The 15,040-nt window shown below is 48.9% G+C and overlaps 1 protein-coding gene across 5 annotated transcripts in view; it reads right to left on the bottom strand.

Annotated features, from left to right (window-relative positions):
* The window catches only part of GFPT1 (glutamine--fructose-6-phosphate transaminase 1), a 57,550-nt gene extending 42,759 nt beyond the window's left edge, over positions 1-14,791 (bottom strand). For all 5 annotated transcript variants that reach the window (XR_014514469.1, XM_083453876.1, XM_083453878.1 and 2 more), the window contains exons 1-3: positions 14,334-14,791; positions 5,028-5,135; positions 3,935-4,042 (exon numbers count right to left, since the gene is read on the bottom strand). Coding sequence is in view for 4 of the 5 variants with exons in the window: in XM_083453876.1 (XP_083310002.1) it covers positions 3,935-4,042; positions 5,028-5,135; positions 14,334-14,340 (223 nt within the window). In the remaining variant the exon portion in view is untranslated. The remainder of the gene's footprint in view (positions 1-3,934; positions 4,043-5,027; positions 5,136-14,333) is intronic.
* Positions 14,792-15,040: the final 249 nt, after the last annotated feature.

Raw genomic sequence — 15,040 nt, 5'->3', positions numbered from 1 at the left:
GAAGAGCCCGCGCAATCAGAAGGAGGTCCAGCGGTTTGTGGGTTTCGCCAACTTTTACCGCAAGTTCATCAAGGGGTTCGCGATGCAGACAGCGGCCATTACCGACACGCTCAGCTCCAAGACGAAGAAGTTCATCTGGACGGAGCAAGCGGAGCAGTCCTTTCAGAACCTTAAGCGGCTCTTCTCGTCCGAAGAGCAGCTACTGCATGTGAATCCCAGCAGACCGATGAGAGTTGAAACGGACGCCTCAGACAGAGCCGTGGGCGCAGTACTGTTGCAGCAGGACCCGCATGGGGACTGGAGACCGTGCGCATTCTACTCCAGAAAGCTCAGCAAGTCAGAGCAGAACTACACCATCTGGGACAGGGAGTTGCTGGCCATTCATGCAGCATTCAAGGCGTGGCGGCACTTCCTCATCGGAGCCAAACACACAGTGCAGGTTCGCACGGACCATAAGAACCTGGAGTACTGGCGTACGGCAAGGTTCCTGAACCAGCGGCACATCCGATGGGCGGAGTTCTTTGCGGATTTCGACTTCCGGATAGAGTACATCCCAGGCGACAACAACATCATGGCAGATGCACTGTCCAGGAAGCCGCAATACCTCGAAGAGGCGGCACCAGCAGCGGCCAAGCACATTTTCGCACCGAAAGCGTGGGCGTGCGCTTCAGCAACCGTGGACCTGGATGCTGTCCGTCGAGCGCTGCAGGAGGACCCCTTCGCACAAGCTAAGATGGAGGAGGTGCACAAGGGCACGGTGAAGGACGACGAGTTCCAGATACGCGACGGATTGCTCATCCGCAGAGGGGCCCTCTACGTACCGGGAGACGACCTACGCGCGAAAGTACTGCAGCAGTTGCACGACGCACCCACCGCCGGGCACTTTGGCAAAGAGAAGACGGCGGAATTAGTAGCCAGAGATTTTTGGTGGCCCAAGATGCGGGGGGAAGTCGCGGAGTACGTCTCGAGGTGCGACACTTGCCAAAGGGCCAAGTCAGTGCACAAACCTCCGGCGGGACTGCTCGAACCGCTGCAGACACCGAGCGAACCGTGGGAGAGGGTGGCCCTGGACTTTGTCACGGATTTACCCAGCTCGAGGGGCAAGACGGCAGTGCTAGTGGTGGTGGACATGTTCACCAAAATGGCCCATTTCATTCCGTGCGCGAAGGTGGCCACGGCGGAACAGACCGCCAAACTATTCATAGACCACGTCTTCAGGGTGCACGGCCTGCCACGGTCGATCTTGTCCGACCGGGGGCGGCAGTTCATCTCGAACTTCTGGCAGAAGCTGATGGGTTTCCTGAACGTCAAGATCAACCTAGCGTCGGCAAGACACCCGCAGACCAACGGACAAGCGGAGCGCGTCAACGCCATCATGCAGCAGTACCTGAGATGCTATGCAAATCAGCAGCCGGCAACATGGGTGGACTACCTGCCGCTCGCGGAGTTCGCCTACAACAACACGAAGCACGTGTCCACGGGGGTGACACCGTTCTTCGCCAACAACGGGAGGCACCCCAGAACCTTCCCGGGATTAGAGAGACTGGGGGAGGGGGAGCCACAGGCAGCGGAAGTCTTAGCGTCAGAATTGCAGGAAGTTCACGAACAGCTGAGGAGGCAGTTAGAACTTGCTAAGCACGCATACAAACTGCAGGCTGACAAACACAGAAGGGTCGGGGAGGACATACAGGTGGGAGACTGGGTGTGGTTAGCGGCCCAAGCAGTACCGACCAGATCATTAGCGAAGAAGAAGCTCGGACATAAGCAGCTAGGACCTTATCAAGTTGAGGCACAGATCAATCCAGTGGCCTTCCGGTTGACACTTCCGGAGGGATCCAGAATGCACCCAGTGTTCCATAGGTCTGTGCTCACGCCCTACAAAGCACCTCACCGATTTCAGGCGCAGGGCACGGCACCAGACCCGTATAGGGAGACGCCCCCAAGGAGGGACTCGCCAAGAGGGGAGCCCATCAACCAGGTCACAGAGATTTTAGACTCGAGATGGGGGGAAGAGGGAGTAGAATATTTTCTCGCCAGTGAAGGTACCCCGGCCAGCGCCAACCGTTGGGTGCCGGACTATGCCCTGGACGAGCCTCTTCTCAAGGAGGAGTTTCATGCCTTGTTCCCACACAGGCCCATGCCAGCCGAGTATTTCGACGACTGGCTTTTCACACCCACGCTTTCAACCAGCACATTCCAGGGGTTCACCTCGGACGAAGAACCGGCAATAGAAACACGTTCCCCGGAGGGATCGCCCTCGGAGTTTGCCTCGGACCGCTCGTTTTGGTGGGACGATCAACCAGAGGAGAGGTGGAGCAGGAGGTGGCTGGAGGGTCCTTGGCAGGCAACGGATCCAGAGGTGACAGAGGGAGAGATGGACATGGACATGCTGGGGGAGGACCTTGGGTTCGAGCACGGCGGCACAGAGATGGAAGCAGAGGAAATCGAGGTCGGCGAGAGCACGGAGGACGAGCCGGACTTATCCGGCTGGATGCACGCCACGGGGGACGAACTGTATCCGCCACTCACCCCCACAACGACGGAGCACCCAGCACCCACACCTGAGGAAGGGGAGGGCGGAAGGGGGGGCTTCGAGGGGGGGATGGATGTCAGGGGTTCAGGAGCAGAGGCACAGGAGAGGGAGGAAATGGAGAGCGAAGGGGAGGAGTCCGAAGGAAATGTCAGCGATGACAGCGATCCGAGGTCTCTGAGTCTGTCCAGTGAATCAGAGGATTCACAAAGAGGGGCTCCCATGGTCAGGGCAAGGGGAGTACCCAGGGGGGCACTTCAGGGAGAAGGGGCCAGAGGGGACTCAGAGAGCAGCAGCTGGAAATCGGGACCAGCGTCCACACCAGAGGGAAGTAGGGGGGAGGAGTCCCAGGCATCGGGATCAGGCGGCGCGCTACCAGCGGGAGAACATGAGGCAGGATTGACCACGCCTCTGTCAGGGAGCGAGGAAACGGTTAAGAGGAAGGTTAAACGCGCGCGCGCGCCAAGTTCAAATGTACAGGAAGGCGGCACAGTTGGCAGCCCGGGTAGGGAGCCAAGTCCTAAAGCCCGCCGAAGAGAGCGGGAGGAGTCAGGAGGGTCCACGTCTGCGTCAGAGGAGTCCAGGAGGGAGGAGACCCCGGGGGGCAGTAGGACCCAGCGGAGAAAGGAGAGAAGGGAGAGGTGGAGTAAGATTAGAGTCTTAAACTGGTGCACAGGGGGCGGAGATTCAGACGGAGCTTCGCCGGTCTAAACTCTGGACGTAGAGCTGGGGCGCTGAGGTTTGGAAATGGAAACTATTCTTCAATAAAGACTTTGATACTTTACTACCGGCCAGCGTTGGTCCTTTGTGAGCTGGGACCAGGAGCCAGCTCTGACAAGTAGTTTCTCACTTGACAAAGGTGGTCTGGGTATCTGCTGTTATCAGTTTATATGACACTAGTTTATCAGTAACAGACAAGAAATGAAGTCTCAGCTGTCCACTCTGGAAGGAGATGAACAAGACAATGCAGAGTATGTGAATTCCGCTATCTTGTGATCACTTTTTCTTCATGAATACTCTCCACTACCATTCTCCCTATTCATGCTGCCTCTACTATAGCCAGAGAGAGAGAGAGAAAGAGTCTGTGTTCCAAAGGTGACTGAGATGTCTGAGTCTAACTGGCCAAAGAATGACCCAACAAGGGATCATGCTTTATCTCTATATTTGCTCTCAACAGGCATGGCAGACGTGCAGGGAGGATTAGAAAATTTGATTTATCTGAGAACTGCATTATAGAAATGAATATATAGTTTATCATTTAGTATACCAATGAGCACAGCACGTGTTGGGAAGTGTTTTCAGTTTGTACCTAACAATACATTGAAAGACGGTTGCTGAATGGTATTGAGATCAGGAACAAAGACCACCAAGGAGAAAAGGTGGATTGTGTAGGACTGGACTTACTGTTCACTTCTTCATCCAAAGCCTTCACTTTCCCCTTCTTTTTGATGAGTGCAATTTTGCCAGCATTGGCTTCCCAGTCTTTATCATTGCCTCCATCAATTCCAACTCCTAATACACAGAAAAATTAAAGTGAATCACACACACCTCATTTGGCTTGAAATATTAATTGTTCTGCTTTCCAAGATCACTAACCTAACTTCCACAATCATTTTTCTACGGGCTAGAATAAAATTGCAGGGTTTCAGAACATACAGAACATTATGGCTATACATTACTACAAGAAAAGCCAGTGCAAGATTTAGAAACATAACATTGCCTAGATGTTCCCTTTTAGCCATTGGGCTGCATTGCTGGGACACTGAAGAATATCCAAGCATTCCAACTGCACAGGGTCAGTTATGTTAGCCGTTAGACTCTTGTCAAACAATACAGCTTCTGTGAGGAAAAGGAGATTTCTTTCATCGGGAAAAGACATCTCAAAAAGCCTAATGAGATTTAAACTTCACCCAAATACCTGTGCAAGGTAAAGGTACCCCTGCCCGTACGGGCCAGTCTTGACAGACTCTAGGGTTGTGCGCCCATCTCACTTAAAGAGGCCAAGGGCCAGCGCTGTCCGAAGACACTTCCGGGTCACGTGGCCAGCGTAACATCGCTGCTCTGGCAAGCCAGAGCCGCACACAGAAACACCGTTTACCTTCCCGCTAGTAAGCGGTCCCTATTTATCTACTTGCCCCCGTGGGTGCTTTCGAACTGCTAGGTTGGCAGGCGCTGGGACCGAACAGCGGGAGCGCACGCCACCGCAGGGATTCGAACCGCCGACCTTTCGATCGGCAAACCCTAGGCACTGAGGCTTTAACCCAGAGCGCCACCCGCGTCCCTAATACCTGTGCACATAACGGTTTATGTCCAAGATATACAACTAAACATGTAAACTTGTTGCATGTGAACTGAAAGGTGGACTAAGTCACACCAAGCCTTGCTTCTTACACACTGCAGACCATGACTTTACTGGCAACCACATACTTTTAAAACCACATCCACAGAAAAAAAAGTTTGAAAGATAAGGAATCCAAGGACAGGGTGAGCAGCTTACCAGCAGAGTCATATCCTCTGTACTCCAGTCGCTGAAGCCCTTTGATGAGGGTCTCCAGGATCTCCCGTCTTGTCCGGGGAACGTGGTAGTTCAGGTAAGCAAAGATGCCTGCAAGATTGATTAGAAATTAAAACAAAGACTATATACAGTGGTACCTCGGGTTACGCTTCAGGTTACATACGCTTCAGGTTACAGACTCCGCTAACACAGAAATAGCGCTTCAGGTTAAGAACTTTGCTTCAGATTGAGAACAGAAATCATGCTCTGGCGGCGCAGCGGCAGTGGGAGGCCCCATTAGGTAAAGTGGTGCTTCAGGTTAAGAACAGTTTCAGGTTAAGAACGGACCTCCGGAACGAATTAAGTACTTAACCTGAGGTACCACTGTACATGCAATACTGCATTTCACTTTGTAACCACCTATGAACTGAAACAGCGCTTGTGTAGGATTTCTATTAGCACAGCCCCAAAAGTGTTGTAAATAAACTCATTTTTATAAAACATTACAAGCTACAAGAAGAAAAAGCACCACACTTTTTTTTTGCTACATTTCTCCCAAGCATATTTTTAAAAAATGTGCATATACACAATTAAAATTGTAAGTAAAACAGAGCGAATGTAAAAGCAACTGCAGGGACAAGAGAAGGATCCATTAAGATAGGGTTTTTTGAAGGAAGGCTGGGATATAAATAAAATAATAAATAAAATTTAAAAACCATTAAAAAGTATAAAACATATTCTAGATGAGTGCAATGAAGTGGCTCCACACTGCAAACATGAGAATGGAGTGCAAAGATGTAGGATAAAGAATTTTGAGTTTGCATTACAGCCTTCCTTCAAAAAAACCCCCCAAAAAACCCTTCTTCGATTTGGTCCTAGAAAATCTAGCAGGCTTCTTGTGGATTTTTTAAATTATCTCAGATCACCAGATCACCTGATTTAGGCCTCATCTCTGCTACCATCTGTATGAGAAAAATACACCCCACATTCTGGAGCTTTTACTTTTTAGACACTGTGGGATATACAGTGGTGCCTCGCAAGACGAAAAGAATCCGTTCCATGAGTCTCTTCTCTAGCGGTTTTTTCATTTTGCGAAGCAAGCCCATTAGCGGATTAGCGCTATTAGCGGTTTAGCGGCTATTAGCGGTTTAGCGGCTATTAGCGTCTATTAAAGGCTTAAGGGATTAGCGGATTAGCTGCTAAAAGGCTATTAGCAGCTTAGTGCCTTAGAAAAAGGGGGTGGGGAGCGGAAAAAAAAACCCCAGGAATCGCAAGACATTTTCGTCTTGCGAAGCAAGCCCATAGAGAAATTCGTCCTGCGAAGCACCTCCAAAACGGAAAACCCTTTCGTCTAGCGGGTTTTCCGTCTTGCGAGGCATTCGTCTTGCGGGGCACCACTGTATTCAGTGCTAGTTCAAATCAGAGTAAACCCAATGGGTCAACCCCAAGCAATAACAAATCTATGGATCCCACAATTCCTGGGAAGTCTCAGAAAATAGCACCTGGAAAGTCAATAATGTGCTCCTACCTCTCAAGCACAACAAATGAGTTGCCTTGTCACAATAATGACTTGCATGCTCAATAGGTACCGCATTTGAGATTTATAAGGAAATCCCTTATAATCTCCATGCATGAACTCCCTCTGTGAAAGGGCACTGCTGTACTTGCACTTTCTTAGAAAGTGGGCAAGGCACAAGAAACAGGGGAGAAAGTCGGGTGGGGAGCTTAAGTCACGATATTCCAGTTTATCAGGATTTCAGACAGGTTGCCAACTCCCGGTGGCTACAAGGAAGTGTTCAATTTCATTATAGCCAACAAAGTTAGAAATTACGAGCACTTCACTGCAGTAAAGCATTCCAACTCAAGAGAAGAGCTTTGGAACCCTCCCCATCTCAATATAACTAAGAAAAAACAAAGAAGAGACTGATTAACTCTTGGAACTGGCACAATTGATCTTGCTGAAAGTCTGTCTATCCCACCAGGTGCTCTTCTCCTTAGACATGCTCCAATATTGAAAGTCAGATGCAAGAAAAATGCATGAACTGGAGGGATGTAAGCAATGGGGAGAGACCTCGCTACTCCCTGCCCCTTTCTACGTAACTGGACTGGAGGACATCTGGGTTTAAACAGAGAGCTCTGCTGTCCTCACAACTAGACTGAGTCTCAAAATTCTCAATCTTGCCTAGGCTAATCCTTACAGCAGGGGTAGGCAACCTAAGGCCCAGGGGCCAGATCCGTCCCAATCGCCTTCTCAATCCGGCCCGCGGACGGTCCAGGAATGAGTAGAATGTGTCCTTTTATTCAAAATGCATCTCTGGGTTATTTGTGGGGCATAGGAATTCATTCATTATAGAGATAGATAGATAGATAGATAGATAGATAGATAGATGATAGATAGATAGATAGATAGATAGATAGATAGATAGATAGATGATAGATAGATAGTCCGGCCCCCCACAAGGTTTGGGCAACAGTGGACTGGCCCCCTGCTGAAAAAGTTTGCTGACCCCTGAACTCTTGCCTCAGGAAAAGGGCCCACTTTCTTGCTCAAGACTTCACTGGCTCCCTGGCTCAGTCCAGCCATCATTCAAGGTTGCTTCAGTATTCATATTACTCACATAAGTCAGAAGCATGTGAACAAGGTGCCTGCGGTGGGTCAGCAAGACCATGTGGGCAAACACTGCTCATTTATCTATAGCCAAAGATCTGCCCCACATAGCATTAGCAGCCTGTTACCATGGTGTGCTTTCAGTTCACCAGACACCCTCATCCCTTTCCTCTTCCTCTTCCTAGCAGCTTATGGTCCCTCATCTAGGGACAAATGTTGACCTGTGATTTACCAGCAAGCATATCTTTGGCTCTGGTGAGAGCATGGAATCAGAGAAAGACACACACACCCCCAAATTCACACCATGCCTGAAGAAGTGCCAGCCTTATACCACAAGCGTTGGAGACACCGAAAAAGCTGTGGGATTTCTTAGTTACTAAGGCAAGCCAACACTGGTTGACCCAGGGGGAAAGAAGCACATTCCACAGATGTATTGTTCATGGCTAGGTGATATATTGATATATTGTTCAAAACCAGTTTGAAGCCCCTATCGTACTATTGGTTTCATAATTTTTGGCTGGATATTGCAAATCATTCTGATGCATGGCTTTTTTCATTTTGCCCAATCTCAAAAAAAGAAAGACGCTTTCGAGCTATTTTTAATGAAATTCGCCAACATCTACACTTCCAACATGGGTCGCCATACGTCCAGTGTTTCCCTGACATTTCAGCGCTTTCTACTCAGACACTGTTTCTGATGGCCAAATCCCAGCTATGTCTGTGAAACTCTGGACATATGGCAACCCTACCTTAGCCCTTGCTCCCTCCAAGTGTACAAGCACTACACTAATTTTAAGGTGTGCTGCTAATCACATATTTTTACCAACTAATCATACATAGCACACTCCCAAGACCACTTCCTTATTTGCATGAGTTGAAAAGAAGAAAGGAAGTAAAATGTTACAGTGAAATAAATTTACTCATTCATCTCATAAATAAGATCATAGTCCATAGGAGGAAATGTTCTCTATGTAAATTCTGTGATGACAGGGTTGAAAATAAGTTCCCAAGAAAAATTGTTATTAGCTCATCTAGAGAACCACCTAAAAGGGTCAGATGGGAAAAAGAATCACCAACTTTTGGCAGGTCAAAGCTCTCTACCTTATTGTCTGGAAGCAAATATAATTTGTCACATAAATCACAGTAATATATTACAAAATTACAAGAATCAGTGCCCAACCTCCTAACATCTTTTTAACATAGCTGTCACATCCTGTATTTCAACTATGTTTTCCTTTGTAAGTTTTCCAATAGGTCACTTCTGTAAGGCTAGGTATCTGCGCTAATAATTGCTACTGGCAGTGCAGCAGCTCCCTAAGTTTCAAACACTAGGAAAGCATAGACCCATGAAGTCAGCAGAATGCAAGGCTAGCACAAGGCTGCCCTTGGGGGTCTCCAGACATGGCCCCACTCAGAGCTGCCTAAAGGGCAGTTTGCAACTCCAAAACGTGCCTGGGGGCAACTGTGATTCACCATAGATAAAACATTAAATTCTATAGCTAAACTTCAGACCATAGCCCCGTCAAAACCAACTGGCCATGGTCTCTGCAGCATTGCTGGGGAGGAGTTTTCTCTAACCCAGTGGCGTAGCATGGGGGGTGCAGGGGGGGCCGGCCGCACCGGGCGCAACATCTGGGGGGGGCGGCGCTCGCACTCGCAGCTCTCTGCCCCTACCTGGCTCACTCACTCTCTCTCACTGCAGTGCTGGCTGTGCGAATCCGATCCGAGCTGCCGGGTCGCCGCCCACTGTGGAGGGGAGGGTGCCAGGCGTGCGGTGCGGTGCGGAGAGTGAGCGAGCGAGGGACTATCTGGGGGAGGGACAGTGCAGCGGGGGGGGGCGCAAATTACTTGCCTTGCCCCGGGTCGCCGCCCACTGTGGAGGGGAGGGTGCCAGGTGTGCGGTGCGGTGCAGAGAGAGAGTGAGGGACTATCTGGGGGAGGGACAGTGCAGCGGGGGGGGGGGCGCAAATTACTTGCCTTTCCCCGGGTTAGGGGGCGCAAATTACTTGCCTTGCCCCGGGTGCTGACAACCCAGGCTACACCACTGCCCTAACCTACCTAGAGAGATGGTGGGGATCAAACCAGGGACCTTTGGCACGGAAAGCAGAAGCTCTGCTACTGAGCTATCATCCTCCCTTTTAAAGTACTGTAGTTTATTTCCTGCTGTCCCTCTTCTGAGACAGCCCAGTTAGAATTCACACATTCAGCTGTGTTCAGCCATGACTACTGCAAGCCACTACTTCAGAATGCAGATAAAAATAGGGGGGTTTAAGAAGGGTTATGTTTGTGTAACCTTGAAGTCAAAAGAATTCTATAGGCCTCCTTAGCTTGATATCAGCAAGAAATTGGAAGTTACCCAGCAGAAGGAAGAGCAGGTGCTTGTTTCACTCCTGGTGGCAACACCTGGCTGTGAAACATGAGGGTTCAGCTGGTGGGTTGAGACCAGATTGCAGCCCAGCCTAAACCAGATTGGTTCAGGTGCCACACTTCCTTTTGTACTTGTTTAAGGTATGGGTTAAGCTTTCTGGAAGACGATAAAGAACAAAGAATGATAGAATGCAGGGGAAATTTAAAAGGGGGTGGGGAGAGAGACAGGAACAGAGAGAAGGTAAAGAAAGACCACATGCAACAAAAATGTTTTGGTTGGCCCCATAGCTCATACTGGGGTTAAGAGGCACGGTGGAGAGAGATCCTTTGGCTATGATAGTTGCTATGAGAGCACTTGCGCTGAAGGGCAGGATAAAAATTGCTCAGACAAATTAATGTCAACAGTAGAAATATTTATTTCACTGCAGATGTTAAACAGAGCACCAGTCTCTACACTTAGTCAAACCAAATGGTCAGAAATGAACACTGTGTGCTCTACTAGGGTGGACAATTTCACAGCAAGTCAGGTCCCAAATTTTAGTTGTACACTGAAAACCAGAACAAACTACCCATTTACGAAGAGCCAACAATCTCACTCTATTTTGCTGAACAGGAAAAAACTGCTCTGTCAGTTCGGGCATTTCTTATTTACCTATAAATCAAAGCTTGGAATCTGCTCTTAGTCCTGTAGTCAACCCCCCTCTCCCACCCATGGCAGTGTAACCCACTAAGCTATGAATAACGTATCAGAGTTTGAAATTATTCCAGTTTGATGCTGCACCAGTTTAATTATTAAAAGAAAGTGATCTTGTAAGATTTGCTTCCATCCTTACCTCTGCAGCAAGTTTAAACTGGTTATGAGTTTCACATTCAACTATGAGCAAGGTATATATCTGCTACACTGGTTTGTCTGGACATCTACATTCTACCTGGGCTGTTAACAATAGATGAATTATACTTATTCCATCAAAGAATAAGCAAGTGAGATGCAGAAATGTCAGGGTAAAGATGAAACTGCAAGGGGAATAAACCCTACAATTTCAACCATGCAAGAGAAATAATCCCCTCAGAAATATGACCTGAAGAAAAGGCACTGGCTTTGTCAGTCTCCATCACACTAAAGGCACAAAATTTTGCTTTCTCATTTTGGAACAAGACAGTCAAGAGTCTATAACTGTATTCAGAAATATTTTAAAGGATATGTTTGTAGACAAAGAATAGATTATGCTATGCAATCTGAGAATCCCACACATTCTCAAGATTGAATTCACAGAAAGACTTGCCCTGTGCTCACAGCAAACTATTTATAGCATAAATTGCCTATTCTATTCTTAGCACTGCCCCATTTTCCATTTTCTGAGGCAAATTTGCATAGCATTAAATGCACATGAGCAAACTGTGACTGCAGCTCTTCTTCACTTTGCTCTTCAGGAGAAATTTCTCGTGAACCTGTGTCCCACATCAAAAAACCCCCACACCAATACCTGAAGGTGACTGAGTACAATAGAAATCATTACGTGTTAAGAAAGCCGAAAAAATAGTGGATATATGGGGAAGTTGATATATGGCAGAGCATGTTCCATCTCCAACACCTTCCATGTGCAGCTGGAAAAGACTCTTGCTATAAACCCAGGCGAACCAGTGCCAGTGTGGACAATTGGCTAGATGGGCCCAATGGCCTGGGATTCAATAAGCACATATAGACCTATGCTACGTCTACACACCAAGAGAATGCAAATGATAATTCAGGGCTCAACCTGAAGGTCCTGGTTCACTAGGTGACCTCAAGCAAGCCAATTTTGCTTTTCTTCAGCGCCTAGTCCTTTGGAATATGGGGAGAATCATATTGACCAATTTAACTTAGAAGGAATTTGTAAGGATGAGTGGGGTCATGTGTTTTGATTTAATTTATTTATTTCGTAAAATTTATATACTGTTCAAAGCAGTTGATAAATGTATGCATGTGAACACAAAAAGAGCTATACACAGCTATCAATTATTAAAATAATAATGAGGCAGTCTTATCATTAAGTTCTCTGAAAAAGTGAAGATCAGGGAGCCTCATCTGTAGTTGCACCCTTTATGAATTTAAGAATAGAAGGGGGGCCTGCTGGATCAAGCCAATGGCCCATCTAGTCCAGCATCCTGTTCTCACAGCGGCCAACCAGATGCCGGTGGGAAACCAGCAAGCAGGAATGGCGCATCAGAGGTCTCTCCTCTCCTGTGGTTTCCAGCAACCAGTCTTCAAAAGCATTGCTGCCTCTGCCCATGAAGGCAGAGGCTAGCCATCCTAGCTAGCAGCCATTGATAGCCCTTTCCATCATGACTTTGTCTAATCCTCTTTTAAAGCCATCCAATATGGTGGCCATTCCTGCCTCCTGGAGGAGTGAGTTCCATAGTTTAACTATGTGCCACACAGTGGAACATCATCACCAGAGATGATGTGTCTAGCATCTCTTCTTTATACTTGTGTTATGTCATTTTTGCTGTGCTCTGAAGTGTTTCTTTTCCTTCTTTCTGGAATTTTAAATATGTATTTCATGGCAGTCATTTCACAACATTTTTAAAAAGAAAAAAGCTGCAAAATATTTTTTTTTCCAATTAATCTCTTATTAGCCATGATCTTATTAATGATGATGCCTCTAGAACTGATCCAAACACCCCTTGCCTTTTGCCTACATAAGAAGACTCTCTCTTCTTATTCCACGTCCCCACTTCTTCTGTGCCACATTAGAAGCCGCTTTTGAAACTCAATAAGGTTAAACAGCACCTTTCAACGCATCAATAGGATGTGCTTGTAGGCAATGTGCAAACACAACGTCAAATGGGGATTAAATGAAATATTAAATCTTTCTGGAACCACCGTAAACAGCTCAGTGCGCAAAACAAACACCACGTAAAGAGTAAGAACTTACATGCAAGCCAGAGATATGGAAGCAGCCCTTCCACCTGCCAACACCGCTGGCAAACCCTAGCTTCAGTACAAGTTGCTAGAAAGGCAGATAGCCCTGAGGTTGGTGTGGAGAAGCTCCTGAACAGGCAAATCTGATTTTCTACCTGTCTGACACACACCTATGCTCTTCGTCTACTGCACAGATGGCTGCCACCCCTGGTTCCCCTTTATATTTCTAGGAGGTTAACATATTGCCATATTGTTGTATTTAGCCACCCTAAGCTTAACGGGGAAACGAAGTTGAAAATATCTCCCTGCTGAATTCTGCCAATTCACCTCCTTCCTTATCCTCAGCAATCTAAACCCGCTTTCCCAATATCACACACTCGTCTACTCTCACACTAATTTCCCCACAAGCCTCACTTGCGCCAGTCCCTCAAGACATTTGTCCCCTTCAACTTCGCACCCGCATGAGATTTAGGCTGTAAGCTCCTTGGGGCAGAGACCTGTGTTTTGCTTATGCTACAGATCTTCAAAGCAACACAGACACTGATGCCACTTTATAACTACTACTACTACTACTACTACTACTACAGTACTGGATCACTATTGCTAAACCAGTTGTAGAGCTCCCCCCCCCCCTTCATCATTTTCATGATTTTGCTTACAGTACAGTGGTACCTCGGGTTACATACACTTCAGGTTACAGACTCCGCTAACCCAGAAATAGTACCTCGGGTTAAGAACTTTGCTTCAGGATGAGAACAGAAATCGCGCGGTGGCAGCTGGAGGCCCCATTAGGTAAAGTGGTGCTTCAGGTTAAGAACAGTTTCAGGTTAAGAACGATCCTCTGGAACAAATTAAGTACTTAACCCGAGGTACCATTGTATTAGGTTTCCTAAATGTTCTGCAATGTTCAAGCATGGGGTTGCCTGTAAACAAACCATCTCTCTCACCCACCTGATTTCCATCTGCACATTCACACTGTCCCCACTACCCTCCTATTATCTCCCTTCCGAACCACCCTGAAGGCGAAGGCACTCTGCACATGCTCAAGAGAGCCAGCGTCGGACTTTTGACAAGGCCCTCTATATACAATGATGGCGAAAGAGTTGGAGGAGTCAAGCAACGGAGGTGGAGGAGGAAGCAGCTCAGAATGGGGGGCAAGAGAGGCAGGTGCTGCCCTGAGGGCCTTGCCTCGCCCCCCCTCCCCTCTTCAGGCGCACTCTGCACATGGGCTGAGGAAAGGCTACTGCATGCGACCGTAGAGGCCGAAGGGGCCCGAGGGTCATCTAGCCCAACCCGCTGCCGTTTGCCCTGAGGGAAGCGGGCAACCCTTTCGAGAGAAGCTTTGGCCCCTCAGCATCGCCCACCTCGCGGCGGGGCAGCCTCCATCCCTCCCTCCCTCCCCACCGGCCGCCTTCCTTCCCTCCTTCCTCACCGCACATGGTGGCGCCTGAGGAGACGGAGCTGGGCGGCTGTGAGGCGCGGAGGCTGGACAGGCGCTTCCTCGCTGACGGGCCGGCGGGACTGGCGGCTGAGGAGGCGGCGGCGGCGGCGGCGGCAACGGCGTCTCCTCCTCCTCCTCCTCCCGCGGCCAGAGGAGCGGCGGGCGAGGGGCGCAGGCTCCCTGCCTGGCCCGCGATTGGGCCCGGCTCGGCCTAGCGGGCCCGGCTCCTCCTCCGCCTCCGCCTCCGCCGCCTCACCAGGCCTCCGGGCTGCCGTGTCACTCGGGGCGACGTGGCAGCCGGATCAGCATCCGCCTCAGGTGGAGGAGCGGGGAGCCCCGCAGGCCGGAAGGGCCGCGCTCGGGCGGAGGCGGAGGGGGAAGCAGGCGCCTCTCGGCGGGGCCCGACGAGGCGCCCCCTTGGCGTTAATTGTGATCGATAAGGTTAATGTTACCATTCTGGGTCCCCTGGTTGGTGGTGGCTCCTGGCGGGGCAAAACAAGGCGCCCCTTGGGGGGCTAATAAGGCACATACACCCTTTGGGGCTAGATTCAGGTAGGGAGCCGTGCTGGTCTGACGCTGTAGAAATATATATATATAAATTGTCCAGTAGCACCTTCGAGACCAACGAAGTTTGTTCTTGGTATAAGCTTTCGTGTGCATGCAACTAAATTTGTTATTGGTATGAGCATGCATGCACA

This window comes from Podarcis tiliguerta (assembly GCF_965153285.1).
Source record: "Podarcis tiliguerta genome assembly, chromosome: 8".
In the NCBI taxonomy this organism is placed as follows: Eukaryota; Metazoa; Chordata; class Lepidosauria; order Squamata; family Lacertidae; genus Podarcis; species Podarcis tiliguerta.
The sequence above is the reverse complement of the archived record's forward strand: the minus strand, read 5'-3'. Positions and strand labels throughout refer to the sequence as shown.